Genomic DNA, 21,768 nt, shown 5'->3' with positions numbered 1-21,768 from the left:
CAGTATAGTTTTAACTTCTATTTGAGGGCTGCAGTATCAGGGGTTGTGTGCTACAGATAAAAATGGTCTCTGTCTGCAGGAATTCTGGTATTTAAAGAGGTAACATTTAAAACATTTCGTCACATACTGAAATGAGAGAATAAAGGACCTAGAGCACATCTCTTCCCATAGTATTAGAAAGTATATTGGGCTTGATTTAACTGTACCATTCAATTTCGGAATGACAAGGTAATAAAAACTAGATGCTCTCCAAAATAAGACAACCTTCAGATAATGTAACACTTTTTCAAGTAGTAATGATCACCGTACATGACTATCAGTTTGAAGACATTCTACAGCTGAAGAGGGGTGAGCTGCCTTCCCCATACACAAAAACCTGTGGACTCTCAGAAAACCTGTGTCCAGAAAAACACCAAACAAACAAAAAGCAGAATATCACCACTTCTTCTAATCCCCTGTTTAAAGAGTAAAAATTATATTGATGGAAAAGAACTGTTTCAGTTGAGTCCTATAGGAGTACAAGTACAGGAAACTTTCTCAGTCTTTTCTTTGTCTTCCATATGTTGCATAACTGTACTTGTAAGAATACAAAGATCAGCTTCTAAAACCAAATACTCTGCACTGGAACTTGGGGCATATCAAGATGCATTATCACTAGCCTGAAGTCAGTATTATATCATTGAGTTTAAGATGCCCCATTATTTTATATACCTTTAAGCAAGAAAAATTATTGCCAATTGTAAGTCTGATATGCATGCCAATTTCAGAGATGTTAAAAGGGTGGGGTGAAGTTCTTACAGTGGATTAAATACAGTAATTAAGACATTGTGTAGTCAATATTTAGGTACTTGCATTCTTCTAGGCATAACTAACCTTACACCCTAGGGCAATACTAACTCAATTTCATCATGGAAAAACATCATTTAACCTAGAACATATAATCCAGGATGCTGCCTGTATTGTAGAAGGAACAGAAAATATATGCCCTTTTTCCCCCTTCATTTCTTTTATTTATGTTCTAAATTTTACTTTAAATTTTTTACCTTTAAATTTTCCTTTTTTTTCTGAGAGGTGGTAATTATCAACATTCTAAAAGTGCAGAAAGTGCTCAGTAAATTCCAAGCACCGTGTTGAAAAGACACTGGTTATATAGAGATGACTCAGTATATAAAGAATGGGTATACAGAGATGAAAAAAGACAGAAGAGCAAAAGGTGGCAACCAAGCATAGTATAGCGAAGGAAATGATTGGGGGGAGAAGGGCAGTTTCTAAAAGATAACACAGATAACACGGTATCTGAGCTGGCTTTGAAAGAAGCAATAAAAATTTGTCAGAGGAAGGGATGGTACATTTCAGGTGGGCATAAGCAAACCACAGGTCACTCCAGATAGCTGCTGTGCAAAGTGCCAGAGGAGAAGGGGCTAGAGAAGAGCCTCTGATAACAAGGGTGAAGAATCTAGACCTAAACAGTCTAGCTGCTGAACAGCCTTATAATTTTGTAATTCAAGGTGTAGAAAATCACTTTAGGAATGTTACTTTAGCACCACTTTTAACATGTTTAAATGAAATGTTTTTCAGATAGGTTTTTTTCAGTGATGTAAAACATTTGTAATGACCTATCTCCAATTCTTTGTCTTTGATTTTGTTTCCTGTGGCTGTCCTCTTCCCAATCAGGATGTTGAGAATGACAGTCCTGAGCCCTCTGACTGGGACAGGTTTGCTGCTGAGGAATATGAGACCCTTGTAGCAGAGGAGTCTGCCCAAGCACAGTTCCAGGAAGGGTGAGTGAGTCTGCCTTGGTCTTGTAGAACTTTTTTTAACAGGGGTAATAACCACATTAGGACCACCTTAAAAAATCAAGCTAGTAATCCTTTCCTATTTCTACCATTTTTGAATATCATAAAAATGAGTGATTTTAACCAACTTCAGTTAAATGACTATTTCCCCAGCAGTCTTCTCTTTCCTTCTTCACTAATTTCCTGAAAAGTCTTCTCATGTGCCATTTCCTTTAATGGAGTTGTACCTTTCACTGAAAACTGAGATCATTGTGCAGTCATACTACTCTGCTAGGGATGTTAGTACACCCTGTTTATAAATACAGGAGGAGGCTAGAACTGAAGCTCTTTTAAGTAGTAAAGATCATCATGTTTAAAACAAATCTTTATCAGACATGGTTTGGTGCTTTCAACCCTGAACAGGAAGTAACTTCTACAAGGATTTATAATAGGGTATAATTCCATAAAGGGACTGTGGTAAGAAATTAAATTATCCAAGACTTTTACTGCTTAGAACATTTCAGTAACTATAATTTGCTGACTCTTTTCATCTTCTAGCGATTCCTTTAGCAGTTCCTATGATTCTTCCTTAGTCATTGTTTCTCTAAGCCTCTCAATTAACCTTTATTATTAATGTAATGCATTGTAATGCATTTTGAATAGGCAGTATATTAATTTGATTTAATATTCAAATAAAAGAATAAATAGTAATTTTCCTGCTACCCAGTTGTCCCCAGAAGCAACCACTGTTATCATTTTCTGTGCACCCTTCCAAAGACACTCCATCCCCACTCCCTCCCACATGTTCTCACACTCTCTCTCTCTCATACACAAACACACATATATACATACATATGTGTATATGTATAAAAGCAAATACACATATACATTCTTTTATTTCTTTCTTCCTCTTACACATATGGTACCATACTCATTATTTAGTTTCCTGCTTTTTCCACACTTTTATAAAGTTTCTGTTATACAAGATGAATAAGTTCTGGAGATCTGCTGTACAACGTAGTATCTATAGTTAAAAAATGGTATTGTGCACTTTAAAATATGTTAAGAAGATAGATCTCATGTTAAGTGTTCCTACAAAAGAAAAATAAAACACAAGGAAATGTTTGGAGGTAATGGATATGTTTAGTACCTTGGTTGTGGTGATGGTGTCACAGATATAAGCATATATCCAAAATCATCAAGATGTATTCACTAAATGTGTACAGTTTTTTGTATCAAAGCTAAAAATGATAACAAAGATTGGGAGAGCAGCATGGTGAACCAGATACTTGTATTTTATGATCATTGAGGTATAAATGAGGCATCACAAATATTTGGGGGGCCCTGAGGTGTATGAAAAAATTAATAAAAGAATAACTGAAGGTTGGAGAAAAAACAAATCAATAAATTGGAGATTATTCCATAAATATATTTAATGAATGTGCTAAGTTTTTTATAACTGCATAATATTCCACTATATAGTTATACCATTATTTTACATTCCTCCGTTCACAAACATTATAGTGAAAACAGTGAAATATTAGAGATATAATGTTGCAGTGAATAATCTTATGTGTCATTTTATACATATGCGGGATAAATTTCTAGTGTGTAGCAAACAGATAGCAAACTTGCAAAGACATAGGAGGATTTTAGAGAAACCAACAAGAATGATGCAGACACCCAGAACTAGGTATGGTGGGAGCATTTCACCCCTAGGCCTAAAAGGACAAGTAGGTGAAACCATCATCAGAACCCAAAGAGAAAAGCTATATGGAGAGGGTCACCTGACAGAACTTGTGACCTTCGTAATGGGATTTAGCCAACCTGTGACAACCCAGCTGAGGGATAGCTGCTAGAATATCCCGTTTCATTCTCATATCCTTCAGTATCCTGCAGGCACTTCGCTTTAGCTTCCAACCAGAAACCAGAAGACAAGAGAGCCCAATGGTGTGGTCCTGGGGCACAGAGCTAGGGGAAGAGTAGATCTAGAGGGATAAACAGAAAATACCCAGCTCAGTAGATAATGTCAAATAGTTCTCCATAGAGATTGTACCATTAAGTCTTGAATATCTTTTTTGAGAGTACTGAAGAAGCCATCACCAAACCACCTTCTTTAATCTAGAGATTTCCTTAATATGCTTAGCCACAAAACTGGGACCTCATTTTTATGTCAAAGACCCAGAGGAAACCCTTAAAATCATTCATCATTCATTGATTATCTTAAGTCTGAGTGCATCAGAAAAGACAGGCAAGTTGATTCACAAGCATGATTTAGTTTTTTGGCAGGGAGCTTCATTAAGACGAATTGGGGTAAGTGTACTGATCTTATGAAGCAATATCACTACTGTTAAGAAGATGTGTAGATGTTTATAATAGTGAAAACTGGAGACAATCTAAGTATTTAATAAGAAGATTAATAAAATTACCCTACATATACACAGTGCAATCCCATGTAACCATTAAAAATCATATTGTGGATGTATAATTCTTAACTAGCAAAGAAAAAACAGAGATGTGAAAGAAGGCTTTGAAATATCAAGTAAAACTGAATAGAAAGGAACAAAATAAAGTTATCAGAAAATTAGGTATATATAAGGAAAACAAAAGGGATCTAACTTAAACACACTAGACAGTGGAGCAAATGAAATAGAAAAAAATATTCAAAGATAACAGAAAAGCTTTTTTGAAATAAAAAAAGACCTGAATCTGAAAGGTCAGAAGTCACACCATATCCAGGAAATACTGATGATGACTGGCCCCATAGATGTGTGGTGAATTTAACAGAATTCAAAGATAAATAAAAGTTTACTTTGGGGGCTTTTTCCATTTTTAAAAAATGCAAGTCACCAGACAAAAGAGGAAAAGAAAATCAGCCTTGCCTACACAGTAAAAATAAATACTAGAAGATCATAAAATAATATTTATAACTTTCTCAGAGAAAGAAATTCTATATCCTAAAATTTTATACTAACCCAAGATGGCATTCAAACATGAAAACACAAATGGATATTTTCAAACATACAAGAACTGAAAGGAATAAAGCACCCATGAGCTCTTCTTTAAAAAGGACATAATCATAAAACCAAGAGATGAACCAAAATAGAGAGCCCAGAAATGGAATGGCCATGGTGGAAAAGAAATAATAGTGAGTGTTCAATCCATTTAAATATAAAAGGATAGAGGCAGAACATAATATTCTGGAAAAAATAATATAACTAAAAGTGGGATGTGGAGAGGAGGAAGAAATATATGTGTAAGTTTCATTAGCAGGGCCTCAACAGCTACCCTCTAAAGCTGATAAGTCAAGTTGAGGGTTTAAGGCTATTAATTAAACACTTGAAAAACCAAAGCCAGACTCTAAATATTCTAATTCAATCAGAAAACATGTACACACAAAAAAGAAAAACACAGACCACGCAGCAGAAAGATGAGAGAACTAAAACAAATACTTTTAAGTCAGTGAATATAAATGGAACAAACTCACTTATTAAAAGTATTCAACTACAGAATGACAACAAAAGCTGAATTAAAAAAGACTAAACACCCCAAAAAGCTGTCCTGATAACATCAGATTCTTGAAGCAGAAACTCCAAAAGGAATAAAAAGGAGAAATTGAAACCTGTTATTTGCAGCCATAATAAAATATTCCCTGAAAATGGATACCTTTGTGGTTTATTGTCCAGAGACCATTTACAAAATACATATTAGGCCACAAACAAAACTTCAGTGGACTTCTAAAAAGTAACAGTAATACAGACTAGCTTCTCATTTCAAGGAGGTAAACAAAGAAAGCATCCTGTAGTTTTCAGTCTCTGATACCATATAAAAATAAGAAATACAGAGCACCACTTGAAGTAATAGGAGAAACTTTCAGTGGACTGAAAGAAGGAAAGCAGATGGAATCGGATTGAAGAGGGAGCCAGAGCTTAGGTTCTATGCAGGAAGATGAGGAAGATAATTGCCATAGATAAAGGGAGCAGCACTTACAGATGATTCATACCTTAATTTGACTGAAACCAAGAGCAAAAGAGAGACCAGAAGCAGCAGCATCCCGGGAAGTTGAACCCTGTACATCCCATCCTACCCATAAAGGAAAGACAAAATCAGTGAGTATGGGATCTTGGGGCAGCATGGCCCATCCACCCCCCTTTTCCCATTTAAAACACTAGCAACCCCACATTGCTCTCTCCTAAGCAGCCAGTGCAGAGGCAACAGTCTGTTCTCTACTACATAGTAAAGTGGACAAATATCAACCAATAAAATACTCAGCAAATGGAAGAACTTTCAACCCTGGAAGGAGACTCACTACAACAATCAGAACAAGACATCAAAATGGGTATATTTACTTTTCTTTTTTCCTGCACTGCACAGCATGTGGGATCTTAATTCCTCAACCAGGGATCGAACCCGTGCCCCCTGCAGTGGAAGCGCAGTCTTTAATCACTGGACTGCCAGGGAGGTCTGACTATTTTTAGAGAGATAAGAGAGAATATTACACTCTTCAGGCAAGACCAGCCAAGTATCTTTCCAGTATCTGGAAATGAAAAGAAAAAAAATCTTAATGAAAAAACACAATCATTGGGCTAAATAATAGAATGGACACATCTGAAAAGTTTTTGATTTGGAATATTGATTGTGATACAGGAGTAAGAAATCCTTGTAGAAACCAGTAGAAATAATAGCCAAATAATTCCCATAATTTTAGCTGTTTAAACAAATAAAAATATACACAGAAACAGGAATCAGCAAATTTTTTCTGGCCAGGTAGTAAATATTTTAGGCTTTGCAGGTCTCTGTCACAATTACTTAGCTCTGCCACGGTGGTGTGAAAGTAGCCATAATGTGTAAGCAAGTGAATGTGGCTGTGTTCCAATAAAATTGTAATAGACACTGAGATATTAACTTCAGATCATGTTCACATCACGAAGTATTCTTCTTTTGATTTTGTTTTCAAATTTAAAAAGGTAAAACCATTCTTAGCTCATGGGCTGTACCAAAACAGGTGGTGAGACAGATCTGGCCCACCGATTGTAGTTTCCCAATCCCTGTAGTAGAGTGAAATTTCAGAACATAAAAGATAAAAGAACTGAAAAGCTACCAGAGAGGGAAAAGAAAAGATTACCCACAAATTAAACACAAAAAGAAATAGATACACTAACTAATATGTATAAAATAGATAACTAACAAGAACCTGCTATACTGCACAGGGAACTCCACTTCACTATACAGTAGAAACTAACACAACATTGTAAAACAACTATACCCCAATTTAAAAAAAAAGAAAGAGAGCACTTCACTGAAATACTGAAAAGAAAAAAACTTTGAACCCTGAATTCTGTTCCTATTTAAATGTGAGGGCCAGATAAAAACATTTTTAGACATTCAAAGATGCAAAATGGTTGCCACCCACAGATGATCTCTGAAAGAAATATTAAAGGGTATTCTTCAGCAAGAAGGTAAATATATCCTAGAGGAATAGTGGGATACAAGAAACAACAAAGTTAGTAAAATTTATCCTTAGAATTAGGGAAGTATTGATTATAGATACTGTTAACAGAGAGCGTAAAAGAAGGTCGGGGTAATATGCTATGAATCTTTATTAGAGTGAAGAATATAGACACTGATAAATTTATATTTAACAATGACTAGAGTTAAAGTATGTCTGTTGGGCTTCCCTGGTGACACAGTGGTTAAGAATCCGCCTGCCAAGGCAGGGGACGCAGGTTCGAGCCCTGGTCCAGGGAGATCCCACATGCCACAGAGCAACTAAGTCCATGCACCACAACTACTGAGCCTGTGCTCTAGAGCCCGCGAGCCACAGCTACTGAAGCCCGCGTGCCTAGAGCCTGTGCTCCACAACAAGAGAAGCCACTGCAATGAGAAGCCTGTGCACCGCAACGAGTAGCCTCTGCTCTCTGCAACTGGAGAAAAGCCCGCGTGTAGCAACAAAGACCCAACGCAGCCAAAAATAAATACATAAAGCAAATAAATTAAAATTTATTTATATATGTCTGTTAAAAAGTTTAAGGACGGGGCTTCCCTGGCGGCGCAGTGGTTAAGAATCTGCCTGCCAATGCAGGGGACACGGGTTCGAGCCCTGCTCCAGGAAGAACCCACATGCCATGGAGCAATTAAACCCATGCACCACAACTACTGAGCCTGCACTCTAGAGCCCGTGCTCCGCAACAAGAGAAGCCACCGCAACGAGAAGCCCACGCAATGCAACGAAGAGTAGCCCCCACTCACCGCAACTAGAGAAAGACCGCGCACAGCAACTAAGACCCAACGCAGCCAAAAATTAAAAAAAAGAAAGTTTAAGGAAAACCACTAAAAGAATAAATATTAAATAGAAAACTTTCTAATCATTTTTAGAAAAAGACAGTAGACTATTAACTGGAAAAATAGTTGTATAAAGAAAACTCAATCTACTAAAAGACAATGTGTTTATCAGTATTCTTTTGGTGAGAAGTGACTTTAACTCAAATTGGCATAAGGGGGGAAAAGCATTAGCAAAAAGGAAATTATTGAACTTTTATTGAATTCAATAATTATTGAATTATAGAACTGAGAAGTCTAGGGATAGTACTGACTTTAGAGACTTTGACTTTATCTCTTTCATCTCTTAGATAATGCTTTCCTTTCATTCTTTCACTCTTCAGCAAGTTTTTTATATGTGGTGGCAAGATGATACCTTCAAGTTCAAATAAAAGAGAAAATCCCTTTCCCACAAGGTCCAACAAACTGCCCAGGACTTGTGTTGGCTCTGATTGGCTTGGTTTGGGTCTAGTCCCTGAACCAGCTCCTGAAGGAGTTAGGCCTAGAACTTAGCTTGGACAGGAGTCAAGTTCATCCAAACCATGTGTATTTCCAAGGAAACTTTGGGAATTTTGAAAATATGGCCCCAAAAAAGGAAATACTATACTGGTAAAGGAACACCAGATGTCCACTACAGTAAGAAAGGAGACAAGAAGACAAAGACAGACAAAATAAATGGACAAAGTAAGTCCAGATAAAGTATGAATCACAAAACTCAGAATGGATTAAAAATCCAACTGTACACCATTCTTTTAGATTCATACCTAACACAGAGGTAACAGTCAAATAAATAGTAAACAAGAGGAAATCAGGTATAGCAATGTTAATGAGACAAAGAGAATTGAAACCTTTAAAAGAAACTTACCAGTATTTCAGCAGCTGGCCATGAAAATAAGTTACGAACTTTATGCAATACATAAAACAAATCTGATATAAATACAAGGCAAATTTCACAATCCCATAGTCATATAAAAACCAACAAATCAAACAGGCTAAAAAATTCATAAAGAATATAGAATTAGTAAACTTTCATAGAGGTACTCAAAAGTATACTTGGTACCCAACAAATACACATGGAACCATCACAATAAAGTACCTATTTATTAAGGCATGAAGGAAACTGCAACATTTTTTAAAATTACTAGCATATAGGGCACATTTGTTACTTAAAATGTAACCTGAAATTAACAACAACAACAAAAATGCACATATCTGGAGAGTTAAAAATAAAATTTTGAAAAATTAAATATATCTTAAAATAATTGTTAAGCTAAAGAGAAGATCAAAATACCAATTACAGTTTCTTTTAGAATCAGGCAATGAAAGCATTATATTTATTAAAATCTGTGGGATATGGACAGGGGAAAATTTGTAACTTGTAGACAGAAATAAATGAATTAGGCGATGCATGAAAAAGGATGACAAAATAGACCCAAATAAAGTACATGAAAGGAAGTTCAACAACTGTATTTCAAACAAAAATAAATCTATTAACTTATCCATACATACCCATATTCTGTGCCAAGCACTATTCTAAATATTTTAATTCATAAAACTTCTATTTTGTAGGTGCTGTTATCCCTAGTTTACAGATATTAAAACTGAACTACAGAAGATTAATTTGTCAAATCTACCAACATATATAAAAGAATACATCATAAGCAAGGGGGTTTTATCCCAAGATTGCAACAGTGGTTCAACTTTACAAAATCTGTCATTAACAGATGAAAGGAGTAAAAAAGGAAACAAAATATAAACTGATTCTTTGAAGGCATGTGATAAAATATATCTTCTGGTTTGGAAAAAAATCATAAAACTAAGCAAACTTAAGAGCACCTCCTTAATGGGTAAAGGGTATTAATCCCATGCCCCAGAAACAACCAGCTAAAAATATAATAGAAAAAAATCCTATTTGTGATATCAACAAAAAAAGTGACTCCAAAATATATGTGAAGAAAATATAAAATTTCACTAAAAGTTATAAAGATCATTCCCCATGTTAAAATTAATTTATTAATTTGATATAATCCCCCCAAATATGTTGTAGAACTTGATCAACTAATTCTAAAACTCATACTGAACAATAAATACAAAAGACTTGCAGTGAGTTCTGAAAAGAAACAAAGGTATGGTGGGGCACAGGGGACGTGTACTATAAAGCCATAGTAATTAAACTCATTTTAGAATCCATGCCAAAACAGAAGATTTATGCAAAGCAATACAGTATATGATAAAGATAGTGTGTCAAGAAAAGTCTAGTCAGTAAAACGTTGGCTCTCTGGTGGAGTGAAGAAAGTACATATTAAGCTAATATCTGCATGCAAATAAAGAGTTTAAAAGCAAAAAAGTGATGGGAGAAATTTATAGGGAAATTATTTATAGATTTGAGTATATTTTAAAAGTGACAAATTCTATATCACAGTCAAAAGCAAACACATAGGGTTGAATACTCTTTCATAAATTGGATTCTTCAAAATCAATAGTTAAGAACATGAATATTAACCAATTCTACAACATCAAAAGATAGAAATTTCACCCAGGAAATAACAATGAAAATTCCCACTTCACCAACAGTTAAAACGTAGTAGCCAGCTATAACAATTTTAAGTGTTATCTGTACCTAACAACGAAGCCCCAAAATACATGAAACAAAAATTGCCAGACAATTCAACAATTATAGCTGGAGATTTCAACACTCCTCTTACAGTAACTGATAGAACTAGAGACAATCACTAAGGATACAGAAGACTTGAACAACAAAGTCAACATATTTGATCTAATCAATATATACACTCCACAAAACAGTAGCAAAATTCACATTTTTCTCAAATGCACATGGAACTTCTTCAGGAAAGACCATCTGTTAGGTGAATAAAACAAGATTCAGTAAATTCAAATCAAGTATGTTTTCTGACCATTATAGAATAAAATTACAAATCAATAACAGAAGGAAATCTGGGAACCCCAAAATGTTTGGAAATTAAATAACACACTTCTAAAGACACATGGGTCAAAGAAGACACTGCAGGGAAATTTAATACTATCTTGAAACGAATGAAAATAAAAGAACATATGAAAATGTATGAGGTGCAATTAAAGCAGTGCTTAGAGGAATATTTATGGCCCAGAAAGGTCGAACATCAATAATATAAGCTTCCATCTTAAGAAGCTAGAAAAAGGAAGAGCCAAATAGACCCAAAATAAGTAGAAAGAAGGAAATAACAAAGATCAGAGTAGAAATCCATGAAATAGAAAATAGGAAAATAATATGAAAGAACTGATGAAACCAAAAGTTGGTTCTTTGGAAAGATTTTAAAAGAGATAAAGCTTTAGAAAAAACGAGAGAGAGAGAAAGGAATAAATTAAAATCAGGATGAAAGAGGTTGCATCACTATGGACACTATAGAACTTAATTATAAAGGAATATTATGAACAACTTTATCCCAATAAATTTGACATCTTAGATGACATGGGACAAAATCCTCAAAAAACTCAAATTACCAAAACTGGCTCAAGTAGAAATGGAAAATCAGAATAGACTATATCAAGATACTAAAGTTATTAAGTTTTCCCCAAAAGAAAAGTCCAGGTCCAGATGGTTCCAATGGCAAATTCTGTCAAATATTTAAGGGAAAAAATAATACCAATCTTTCATTAATACTGTCAGAAAATAATAGTAGGAGGGAACACTTCTAAATTTATTTTAGAAAGCCAGTATTACCTTTATACCAAACCCAGACAAAGATCACGAGAAATGAAAACTGCAAACCAGTATCCCTCATGAACATCAATATAAAACTTTTCACAAAATATTTATCAAATCCAGCAACATATAAAAAAGATTATACACTCTAAGTGGGGTTTACCTCAGGAATGGAAGGCTGTCTTAACATCTGAAAATCTATTAATGTAATACACCATATTCATATAATAAAGGACAAAAACCACATAATTTCCACAGACACAAAAAAAGCATTTGACAAAATCCAACATCCATTCACAGTAACTCTTACCCCAGTAAGGATAAAAAGGAACTTCCTTAACCTGATAAAAGGCATCTATAATTAACATCATACGTATAGTGAAAAACTGAATGCCTTTCCAATAAGATCAGGAACAAGGCAAGGATGTTTCTGTCCCTCCCCATTTCTACTCAGCACTGTAACTGAGGGTCCTATCCTGTGCAGTAAGACAAGAAAAAAAACATTAAAAGTGTTCAGATAGATTGGAAAGAAAAAAGTAAATCTATTCCTAGATTATATATCCTTTAAGTAGAAAATACAAAGAAATCTGTGTAAACGCTACCAGAACTAATAAATGAGTTAGCAAGGTCTCAGAATACAAGCTCAGTATACAAAAATCAGTTGTATTTCCATGTACTAGCAATGAACAATCAAATAGTGAAATTCAAATAAAGAATTCTATTCACAACAGCATCAAAAAGAAAAAATACAATAAATATAACAAAAGAACTATAATACTTGCACGCTGAAAACTGCAAAACAGTGCTGAGAGAAATTAAAGACCCAAATAAATAGAATTAGAAAGCTCAGTATTGTTAAAATGTCAGTTCTCCCCAAATTGATCTACAGATTTAACCCACTCCCTATCAAAATCCCTGCAGGCTTTTGTTATAGAAATTGGCAAACTGATCCTAAAATTTATATAGAAATGCAAAATACCTAGAATAGCCGAACACTTTTTTAAAAGAACAAAGTTGAAGGACTTAGGCTACCTGATTTCAAAACTTACTAGAAAGCAAACAACCATCATGGCATTGTAGAATTGCTAAGTATACACAATCAATGAAACACTCTAGAAATAGACCCTCATATACACAGCCAATTAATTTTCAACCAAAGGAGAAAGGGTGGTCTTTTCAGAAATGATGCTGAAATAATTGGATGTCCATATGCAAAAACAAGAACCTCAATCCACATCTCACACCATATACAAAGATAATTATCTCGAGTTCCCTGGTGGTCTAGTGGTTAGAATTTGGCACTTTCACTGCCATGGCCTGAGTTCAATCCCTGGTGGGGGAACTGAGATCCCGCAAGCCGCATGGAGTGCCAAAATAATAATTATTATTATAATTATTAATAAATATTAATTATTATCTCAATAAATTTAAGAGCTGAAACCCTAAAGCTTCTAGAATAAAACATAGAAAAATCTTTGTGACCTTGGGTTAGGCAAGAGCAATAAAAATATGGATAAATTGGACTTCCTTCAAAATTAAAAACTATTGCTCTTCAAAGACACCATTAAGAAAATGAAAAAGACACACTGGGGGAAAACATTTCTAAAACATCCTGATTAAGGATTCTTCCCAGAATATATAAAGAACTTACAGCTCAATAATAAAATGACAACCTAATTTTTTAAGTGAACAAAAATTTGAATAAATATTTAACTAAATTAGAGGTACAAACAGCAGATAGATATATGAAAAGATGCTTTACATCATTAGACATTAGGAAAATGTAAATTGAAACCACAATGAGATACACTACATAGCCACTAGAACATCTAAAATCACCAATTGGCAATGATGTGAAGAAGCTGGAACCCTCATATATTGGACTGATGTGGATGTAAAATTATGTAGCCTCTTTAGAAATGTTTGGCAATTTCTTAAAAAGTTAAACATACATTTATCATATGAATCAGCAGTTCCACTCCTAGGAATCGACCCAAGAGAAATGTTTACCCAAGACTTGTACATGAATGTTTACAGCAGCATTATTCTTAGTAGCCCAAAACTGAAAATAATCCAAATATCCACTAAACTGGTGAATTGAGAAACAAAATATAGTATATCCATGTAATGGAGTGCTCTTCAGCAATAAAAAAAAAAAAAAGGAATGAACCATTGACAAACACAACATTGATGAATCTCAAGCCAAGTGAAAGAAGCTAGACAAAAAGAGTATATTCCAATCTTGTCTGATTCCATTTATGTAAAATTCTAGAAAATGCATCCTAGGGACTTCCCTGGCAGTCCAGTGGTTAAGACTCCGTGCTCCCAATGCAGGGGACACGGGTTCAATCCCTGGTTGGGGAACTAAGATCCCGCGTGCCACACAGCACAGCCAAAATTTAAAAAAAAAAAAAAAAGCAGCCTTGCCAAAGGGGAAAGGGGCAGGGAGGATGGATTGGGGGGTTTGGGATAAGCAGATACACACTACCATATGTAGGGTAGATGACCAACAAGGATTTACTGTGTGGCATAGAGAACTCCATTCAGTATCTTCTGGTGACCTATAGTGGACAAGAATCTGAAAAAGAATATATATGTATAACTGAATCACTTTGCTGTACACCTGAAGTACACAGTATTGCAAATCAACTATATTTCAATAAAAAAGAAAATATCACAATTTTTTAAAATTTTCTAAAAAATTCTAGAATGACAGAAACCAAATCAGTGGTTAGCTGGGGAGGGCACAAGTGATTCTAAAGGGGCATGAGGAAACTTTCGTTGGGGGGGGCAGGGGGGTGGATATTTACATGATCTTGAGGTGTTGGTTTTACAGGTGTATACAAAAGTCAAAACGTATTAATTATACACTTTAAATATGAGCAATTTATTCTATGTCAAATATACCTCAATAAATAAAAGGAAAGAACTACTAATACATGCAACAACACGGATGAATCTAAAAAATACCATTCTACATGAAAGAAGCCGGACACTAAAGACTACATATTATATGATTCCATTTATATGAAATTTCTAGAAAAGGCAAAATTATAGAGCCAGAAAACAGATCAGTGGTTGCCTAGTTCCAGGATTGAGAGTACAAAGTGAATGCAAACAAGCACAGGGAGAGGAAAGGCAGATGGAGAGATGAAAGTATTCTACAATTGAATTGTGGTGATGATTGCACAATTACTAAAACACATTAAACACTTAAGATCAGTGAATTCTATGATATGTAAATTAAACTTAAATAAAACATTTGTAAAAAGCAAGCACCCAAAAAAGTTTAGCTTATTAAATTGGCAGGAATTTTTTAAGAGATGGTATGAATTCAGTACATGCTTGCATTCCTGCTGTATACTAAGCACTACTGGATATTGGTGAACACAGACAGGATCCCTGCCTTAGCAGGGAAAAACAGGCAGGTACAATTAAAATAAAGTGTCTTAACTGCTCTCTCATAGAAGCAGCACATTGTAGTAACATATTGCTGGTAGAAGCAAATTGGCCCAACCTCCCTGGAAATTAATTTGACAATATGCTGTAAAAGCCTGAATTCATACCCTTTGACTCCCGATTCTAATTCTGGGTATCGATTGTAAATAATCAGAAATTTAGATAGAACTGTTCTATCCAAACAGTTGGCATTGGTCACAGGTAATTATAAAATTAAAAAATTCAAAGCAACACAAATGCACGATAATAGAATAGTTAAGTAAGTCATGGTATCTATGTGTCATATTTTGCAGACATTTAAATTATGTGTTGCACAAAAATGTAACATGGAGAAATCAGGGTTACAAACTTGTGATATAATCTCAATATTAAAAATGTGTATCTATATAAACATGCTAAATGATAAGGCTCCAAAATATTAACAGTGGTTAACTCTGGGCTGTGGGATTGCAAGTACTTTGTTTTTTTATACTGTTCTATAATTTATAATGTTTGTATAATGATCATGTACTACTTTAATAAACAGGAAGAAGTTATTTTTCTCCTTTATCTGTTTACATAGCTGATATGTATTCACTGCAGAACAGTTAGAAATGAAGATAAAAATCTTCACCTAAAATCTACCACCCAGAGATAGCCTGACTTATCATTTGGGAGTATATCCTTCTAGACATTTCTTTGCAAATAGATAAGTAATTTGTTTTACAGAAATGGAACTTTATACTACATATTGTTTTGTAACCTGATTTAGAGGAAGGAGAAAATAGAGATAGCAGGTCTAAACACTTAGAAGTTTATTAGTCTAAAAAGGAGAGAAAATAGATGGCAACTAAAGAGAATAGGTAACTGGCTCAAGCAAAAGTTTTTCTCGAGTTGTGGTAGTGCTCAAAGAAGGTGCCAATGTGTGTGGAGGGCAGAGAGGGGAAGCAAAGGGATACAGACAGAAATACAGGTGAGGGGTCACGAGAGGAGATGCGGAGACCAGCTGTAGTGAAATTTGACCAGTGCATATGAGAGGCTTCTGCTGGACACCCATCTTCTCATGTTGTGGGAGATAAGATAAGGCCTACACAGAGCACATGTGGGTGATGAGATCTCAAGGGGAGAGGAGAAGCCTTACAACAGCCATGGCCTGTAGGGTGAGCACTAGAATGTCAACAAAGGAAAAGAAAGGCCTCTTTATTACAGTTGTTAGTAACTGACTGACATGGTTCAAAAGCAAGGCCAGACCCAGAATTCCAAGGCTACATCACCTAGGGCTTCATCTCAAGAGGAATTACAAATAAATTAGGGTGAGTTTGCCAAACAGAAATTACCAGAATCAAATATTAGAAAGGGAGGAAGCATGGTAGTGCCATGGAAAGAGCATAAGCTTAGGAGCCAGACAGATCTGGTTCTACCTCCCACTCACCAGCTGGGCAGGTTATCTGACTCCTGAGGCTAAGTTTCAGAAGATACCAGCAACCACCTTCCAAGGTGGTTGTGAGAATCAAAGATAATACATATAAACACCTGGCACATCGTAGATACCTGACAAATAATAGCTATTACTGCTCCCTGAAGGAGAAGAGATACAATATAACATCATGGTTAAAAGCACAGAATTTGGATTTAGACAAATTTAGTTAACTTCAAAGCCTTGCTCTATCAATCACTAGAGCAAGCCTCAGCATCCCCTATACAATGAGGATACCACCTGCCACACCAAGCTGTTTCCGGATTAAATAAGACAATGTACATAATGTATTATGAGCTTAGGCATAGTGCCTATGTAATCAATAAACAATGGCTATTATTACTACCACTTCCGTGATATTGGTCACATTATATAACCTCTCTGAATTATAATTTAGTCAGGTATTACATTAGCATTCCACTGTCTACCTTGTTCCCTTCATTCCCAGGGCACAGAATATGGCACACAGTTGGCAACAGTAAATATCTGTTGCATGAACAACAGGACTGTACTGAGAATTAAAGATAATGTATATAACGTATCTAACAGTGTCTGGCATATAAATCCTGGGAAAAATGGACCTATTTGTGTTTCCAGTGGAACATGGGCTCCTTCAGGGCAGAGCACCTTGTTTTATTCATCTTGTAATACCAGCACCTGGCAAACTGTTAGGGATGTAGGAGATCCTTAGCAAATGTTTACTGAGTGGCACAGAAGGCAGCAGTAACCTGGCAGCCACCCTCACTACAAGGATAACGCAGGAGCCCAAACAACTTGACCCTCCAAAATCAACTTGAAATTCTCTATCTACTTTACCATCTAACATCATAGGTCACCTCTGGGCCAAGTGCCTGTACCTCCTGATTCAAGGCTCGTACTTAGGTAATGCCTTCAATAAGCAACCTAGTAATTAAAAGATAATAAGTAATCTGGTAATGACTCCATATTTTAGTGAGGTGAAAGAGGGTAAAGGGTCTCCATAAGTATGAGTTTGCAAACATTGTGAAGTATCCCATCTAGCATCAAAGTAATGAACGGTCATAGGGGAAGCCAGGGTACCAGTTACATATACCTAGTCAACTAAATGACCATGACTATGTGTCACCTATATGAAGATAACAGGTTATGACACCAAACTTATAGTTAACATTCTTATGGTTTCTGCAATAAAGTTTAAAACTCCACAAAAACTGTGAAAAGCAGGCTAAAGGGTCCTCTATGTTGCTATCTTAAGAAAACGCAGCCTGTAATAATTAGAAACAAGATTCTCTGCCAATCTGACAAATACTTGATTACTTCAGATTTTTAGTTAAGAGTCTTTTACATTATCTCAAAAATACTTTCTTACTGGATATTCTGGTGTTTCACCAACAGCTTTACATTTGATCAACTTAGATTAAACACAGTTTTCTTTTGCATTCTGAGAGTCATTATCTGATTAGTAGAGAAAGATAAGCTTACTGCAGAAAAATTGCAAAATATAAAGAGATTAAAATCATCCTTGGTTCAGTCATCCAGAAGTAACCATTATTTATACTTTGGTATATTTCTTTTTGATGCTTAATGTTACTAGTGTATTCAAAAACATGACTTTTAATGCTTCAGAGTATTCTCTCAAGCAGTAACACATCCATTTTCCCTATCATCGGACATTTAGATAATTTAGAAGAACTGTTTTCTACTGAATGTTTTTAAAGGTGGATTTCTCCTTTATACTAAATATAAACATGTACTGACTTACACCTTGTATGAGATCTACATTTACTTCATTCAGCACTGGAAAATAAGACACTGTAGGCAAAGAAGGCCCGTCAGAAACCCACTGGAGCAGTCTTCCAGGAATGTATGCTATTGAGAGTCAAGTCTGGGGTAAGGGGCTGTATGGAGCCTGGCTGTCCTGAGTGAGGTGGGAGAATTTAGCAGAAGAGCAGGGATCGTGGCGGGTGGGGTACGTGTGTGTATACATTGGGGCATGAGTTATAATCTTACAAGTCCAATAGTTCTGAGTCATTATTTTATAATCTAAAGTTTATTCTAAAATTTTTATACTATCTACATCCAAAATAAATAAGAATTAATAACTGATGATTCATGACCCTAGAACTGCAAGAGATCCTCAGCCATCAAAAATGTAGTATCAGGACTTCCCTGGTGGTCCCATGGTAAAGAATCCGCTTTCCAATGCAGGGGACGCGGGTTTGATCCTGGGTCGGGGAACTAAGATCCCACATGCTGCGGGGCAACTAATCCCACGCGCCACAACTACTGAGCTCGCGTGCCTCAACAAGAGAGCCCACGCGCCCTGGAGCCCACATGCCACAACTAGAGAGAGGAAACCCGGGTGCCACAACGAAGAGCCCACACCTCCATGAAAGATCCCGCACGAAGACCCCACGTGCCGCAACTAAGACCTGATGCAGCCAAAAATAAAGAAAAAAAAAATGAAGTAGGATCAACTTTCTGAGGCAGGAAAGGAGGTGGTACATATTAGGAAATTTTAACAAAAGTTGAAGCAAAAGATTTTCTATAATAGTTACTGAATGGGTCAATAAGGAAATTCTCTGAACCAAATATCTAACTTCTAAAGTATTGATATTTCAGGTAATCCATTTTATATAAATGACTTAGGTTATCTGTTCTTAAAAGTATAAAGGTAAAATTCATCCGCTCCTATTTCTAAAGTGTTATAGACTCCAATTCAGAGAACTATTTAACAGTTTATTTTATACATATAGCCAGCATATATCTTAGATTTCCTCAGATAAGCCCTGAATCAAATATTCTATCCCTTTGCCCCTGTAGTCAGAATCCCAGAAGTGGAATCAAACCACAACTCCCAGACAACACCCTGAAACTGCATACAAATTCTTTGTCAGACCACATATGTGCCAGTCATTATTTCTGCTCATTCCAGCTATTATACTTCCATCCCAGGAATCTGCAGAACTAGCCCTAATACTTTTGCCCAGAAATTGCTCATCTGAAAGGGGAAACTTACTTAGGGAAACAGGTTTCTAAAGGCTATCATATTGCTAGCAAAAATATGATATTTGATATTTGGCAAATTGCAAAAGTATATGAACCATCATTTTCCCTTATGCTAACTATGAAGTTACTAGTAGTTGCTACTATGTTACTACTAAGTTAAAGAATTTGTCCTCAATTTGATTATCTAGGGTTTCTTAGTGAACTGTTTGTGAACTCTATGAGTTCTGCTTTAAAGCTCTGACCACTCTACTCATTTAAAAATGGCCAATTAACAGAGAATACCTCATAAAATAATTTCATTTGAGCCCAGAGGAATCCCAGTGACCTACGAGTAAACCTGGAAGTGGTCATTTAGAAGAAATCAGTAAACATTCTCTCTCCCTCAGGAATTCCTGGAGAGCAGGATAAAGATTAAGGCTCTTGCAGTTCTGACTTTAGTGACTTCAAGGTGACTTCTGCACCCTCACCATTTTACTGACTCCAGCCTTCCCCAACAACTCAACACATAGTTTCACAAAAGCATTAGGACATCATTTTTCATTCAACAGTACATTTTAAGCACCTAGCACCAGGCACTAGACTATATAGCCCAAGAAAATTAGTGAGTTATAAAATGGACACTTTACAGTTGAGTAGGGATGACATTTATTTAATTATACAGTTATGAAAGGAATAAACAGGGTAAACCGATAATGGAGAGAGGCCTGCAACTTAGGATGCTGAGGGAAGAAGAATCTCCTAGGGAGGTGATGAGAACCTAAAATTTGAGAAGGAAAATTATGCAAAAAGCAGGGAGCAAAAATGTTCTAGGCAGAGGGAAAAATATAAGCAATGGCTCTGAGGCAGGAAACTGTGTTGAGGACATTTTAAAAGGCCAGTGTAGCTGGAGTATAGTGAGCAACAGAGGGAAATGTGGCTGGAAAGATTAGCAGGGGCCAGATCATGCAGGGCCTAGGGGAGAAACTGAAAAAAGTTAAACAAGGTAGTAGTGTAACCCCACTTGCGTTTTTTGAAGATTACTCTGCTACATTGGTAGAGGGGCAATAGAGGCAGGAAGACAAATAAGGAGGCCATTACAGACATCTAAATAAGAGATAGTGGAAGCTCAGGCACTGGGAATCAAGAACCTTTTAAATGACATCTCAGATTAAAAGATGAGCACAAGTTAACCAAAGGGGGAAGGGCACTGCAGGCCACTGAAAAACAGGTATTGTACCGTGGCATTAGGTCCCAAGACCTATTCTGACACTGTAAACAGTCTGGTATGACAAAAGCAAAGGGTATGTGATAGGAGCGAAGGCAAGAAGACCAAGTGTTAGAAAACTATTGCAATAATCCAAGCAAGAAAGTATAGCATCCTGAACTAAATCAGCGGCAATGGAGAGGAAGAAGCAGGACTGCATCCATGTGGTATTGAAAGTGGTAGGAAAGAGTGGCTGGATTTGAAGAGGGAAGGGGAAAGGCAGGAAGAGGAGCTTGGAATAACAAGGTTTATGGTTTTGAGTAGGTAGGTTATGGTGCTGTTTGCTAAAATAGGGAGAACCAGGGGTATGGGAAGGACGAGTCCAGGTTTGTACACGCTGCCATATGGGAAGAGCCACATAATAGACAGCTGGATACGTGGCAGTCTCCAACTTAGAAAGAGGCTGAGGCTAGACATGTACATTTAGAAACCACAGGTAAACAAGTGGTAGATAAAGCCATAGAAAGACTGATTGCTCAGGGAAGTACAAAATGAGAAGAGCTTAGTCCAGAATGCTGGGATGCACTAACCCTAATGGGGCAAGAGTTAGAGCAGGGTTTCTCAACAACAGCACTGATATTTTAAGCTGGGTAATTCTGTTGTGAGGCACTTTCTGTTACATTGTAAGATGTTTAGCAACACACCTGGACTCTACCCACTAGATGCCAATAGGACCTACCCAGTTGGGACAATCAAATATGGCTCCAGACACTGCCAAAAGCCCCCCGGAGTGGGGGGACGCACCGCCAGCTGAGAACTACTGAGTTAGGGTAAAGGGACTCACCAGGACACTGACAAGAGGTTCTGAATGAGCTCCCTCAAACTT

General features: G+C 36.2%; 1 protein-coding gene across 7 annotated transcripts in view; it reads left to right on the top strand.

Moving 5' to 3' along the window:
- Positions 1-21,768, top strand: part of PPP2R3A (protein phosphatase 2 regulatory subunit B''alpha) — a 227,870-nt gene that overhangs the window by 199,084 nt on the left and 7,018 nt on the right. For all 7 annotated transcript variants that reach the window (XM_089910056.1, XM_089910051.1, XM_089910054.1 and 4 more), the window contains one exon: positions 1,675-1,781. In XM_089910056.1, coding sequence (XP_089766182.1) covers positions 1,675-1,781 — 107 coding nt within the window. The remainder of the gene's footprint in view (positions 1-1,674; positions 1,782-21,768) is intronic.

Source organism: Delphinapterus leucas, chromosome 4, assembly GCF_059928025.1.
Source record: "Delphinapterus leucas isolate spDelLeu-1000000601 "Yukka" chromosome 4, BTC_Dleu_Yukka2, whole genome shotgun sequence".
Classification (NCBI taxonomy): Eukaryota; Metazoa; Chordata; class Mammalia; order Artiodactyla; family Monodontidae; genus Delphinapterus; species Delphinapterus leucas.
This window is presented reverse-complemented; position numbering and strand designations above follow the sequence as displayed.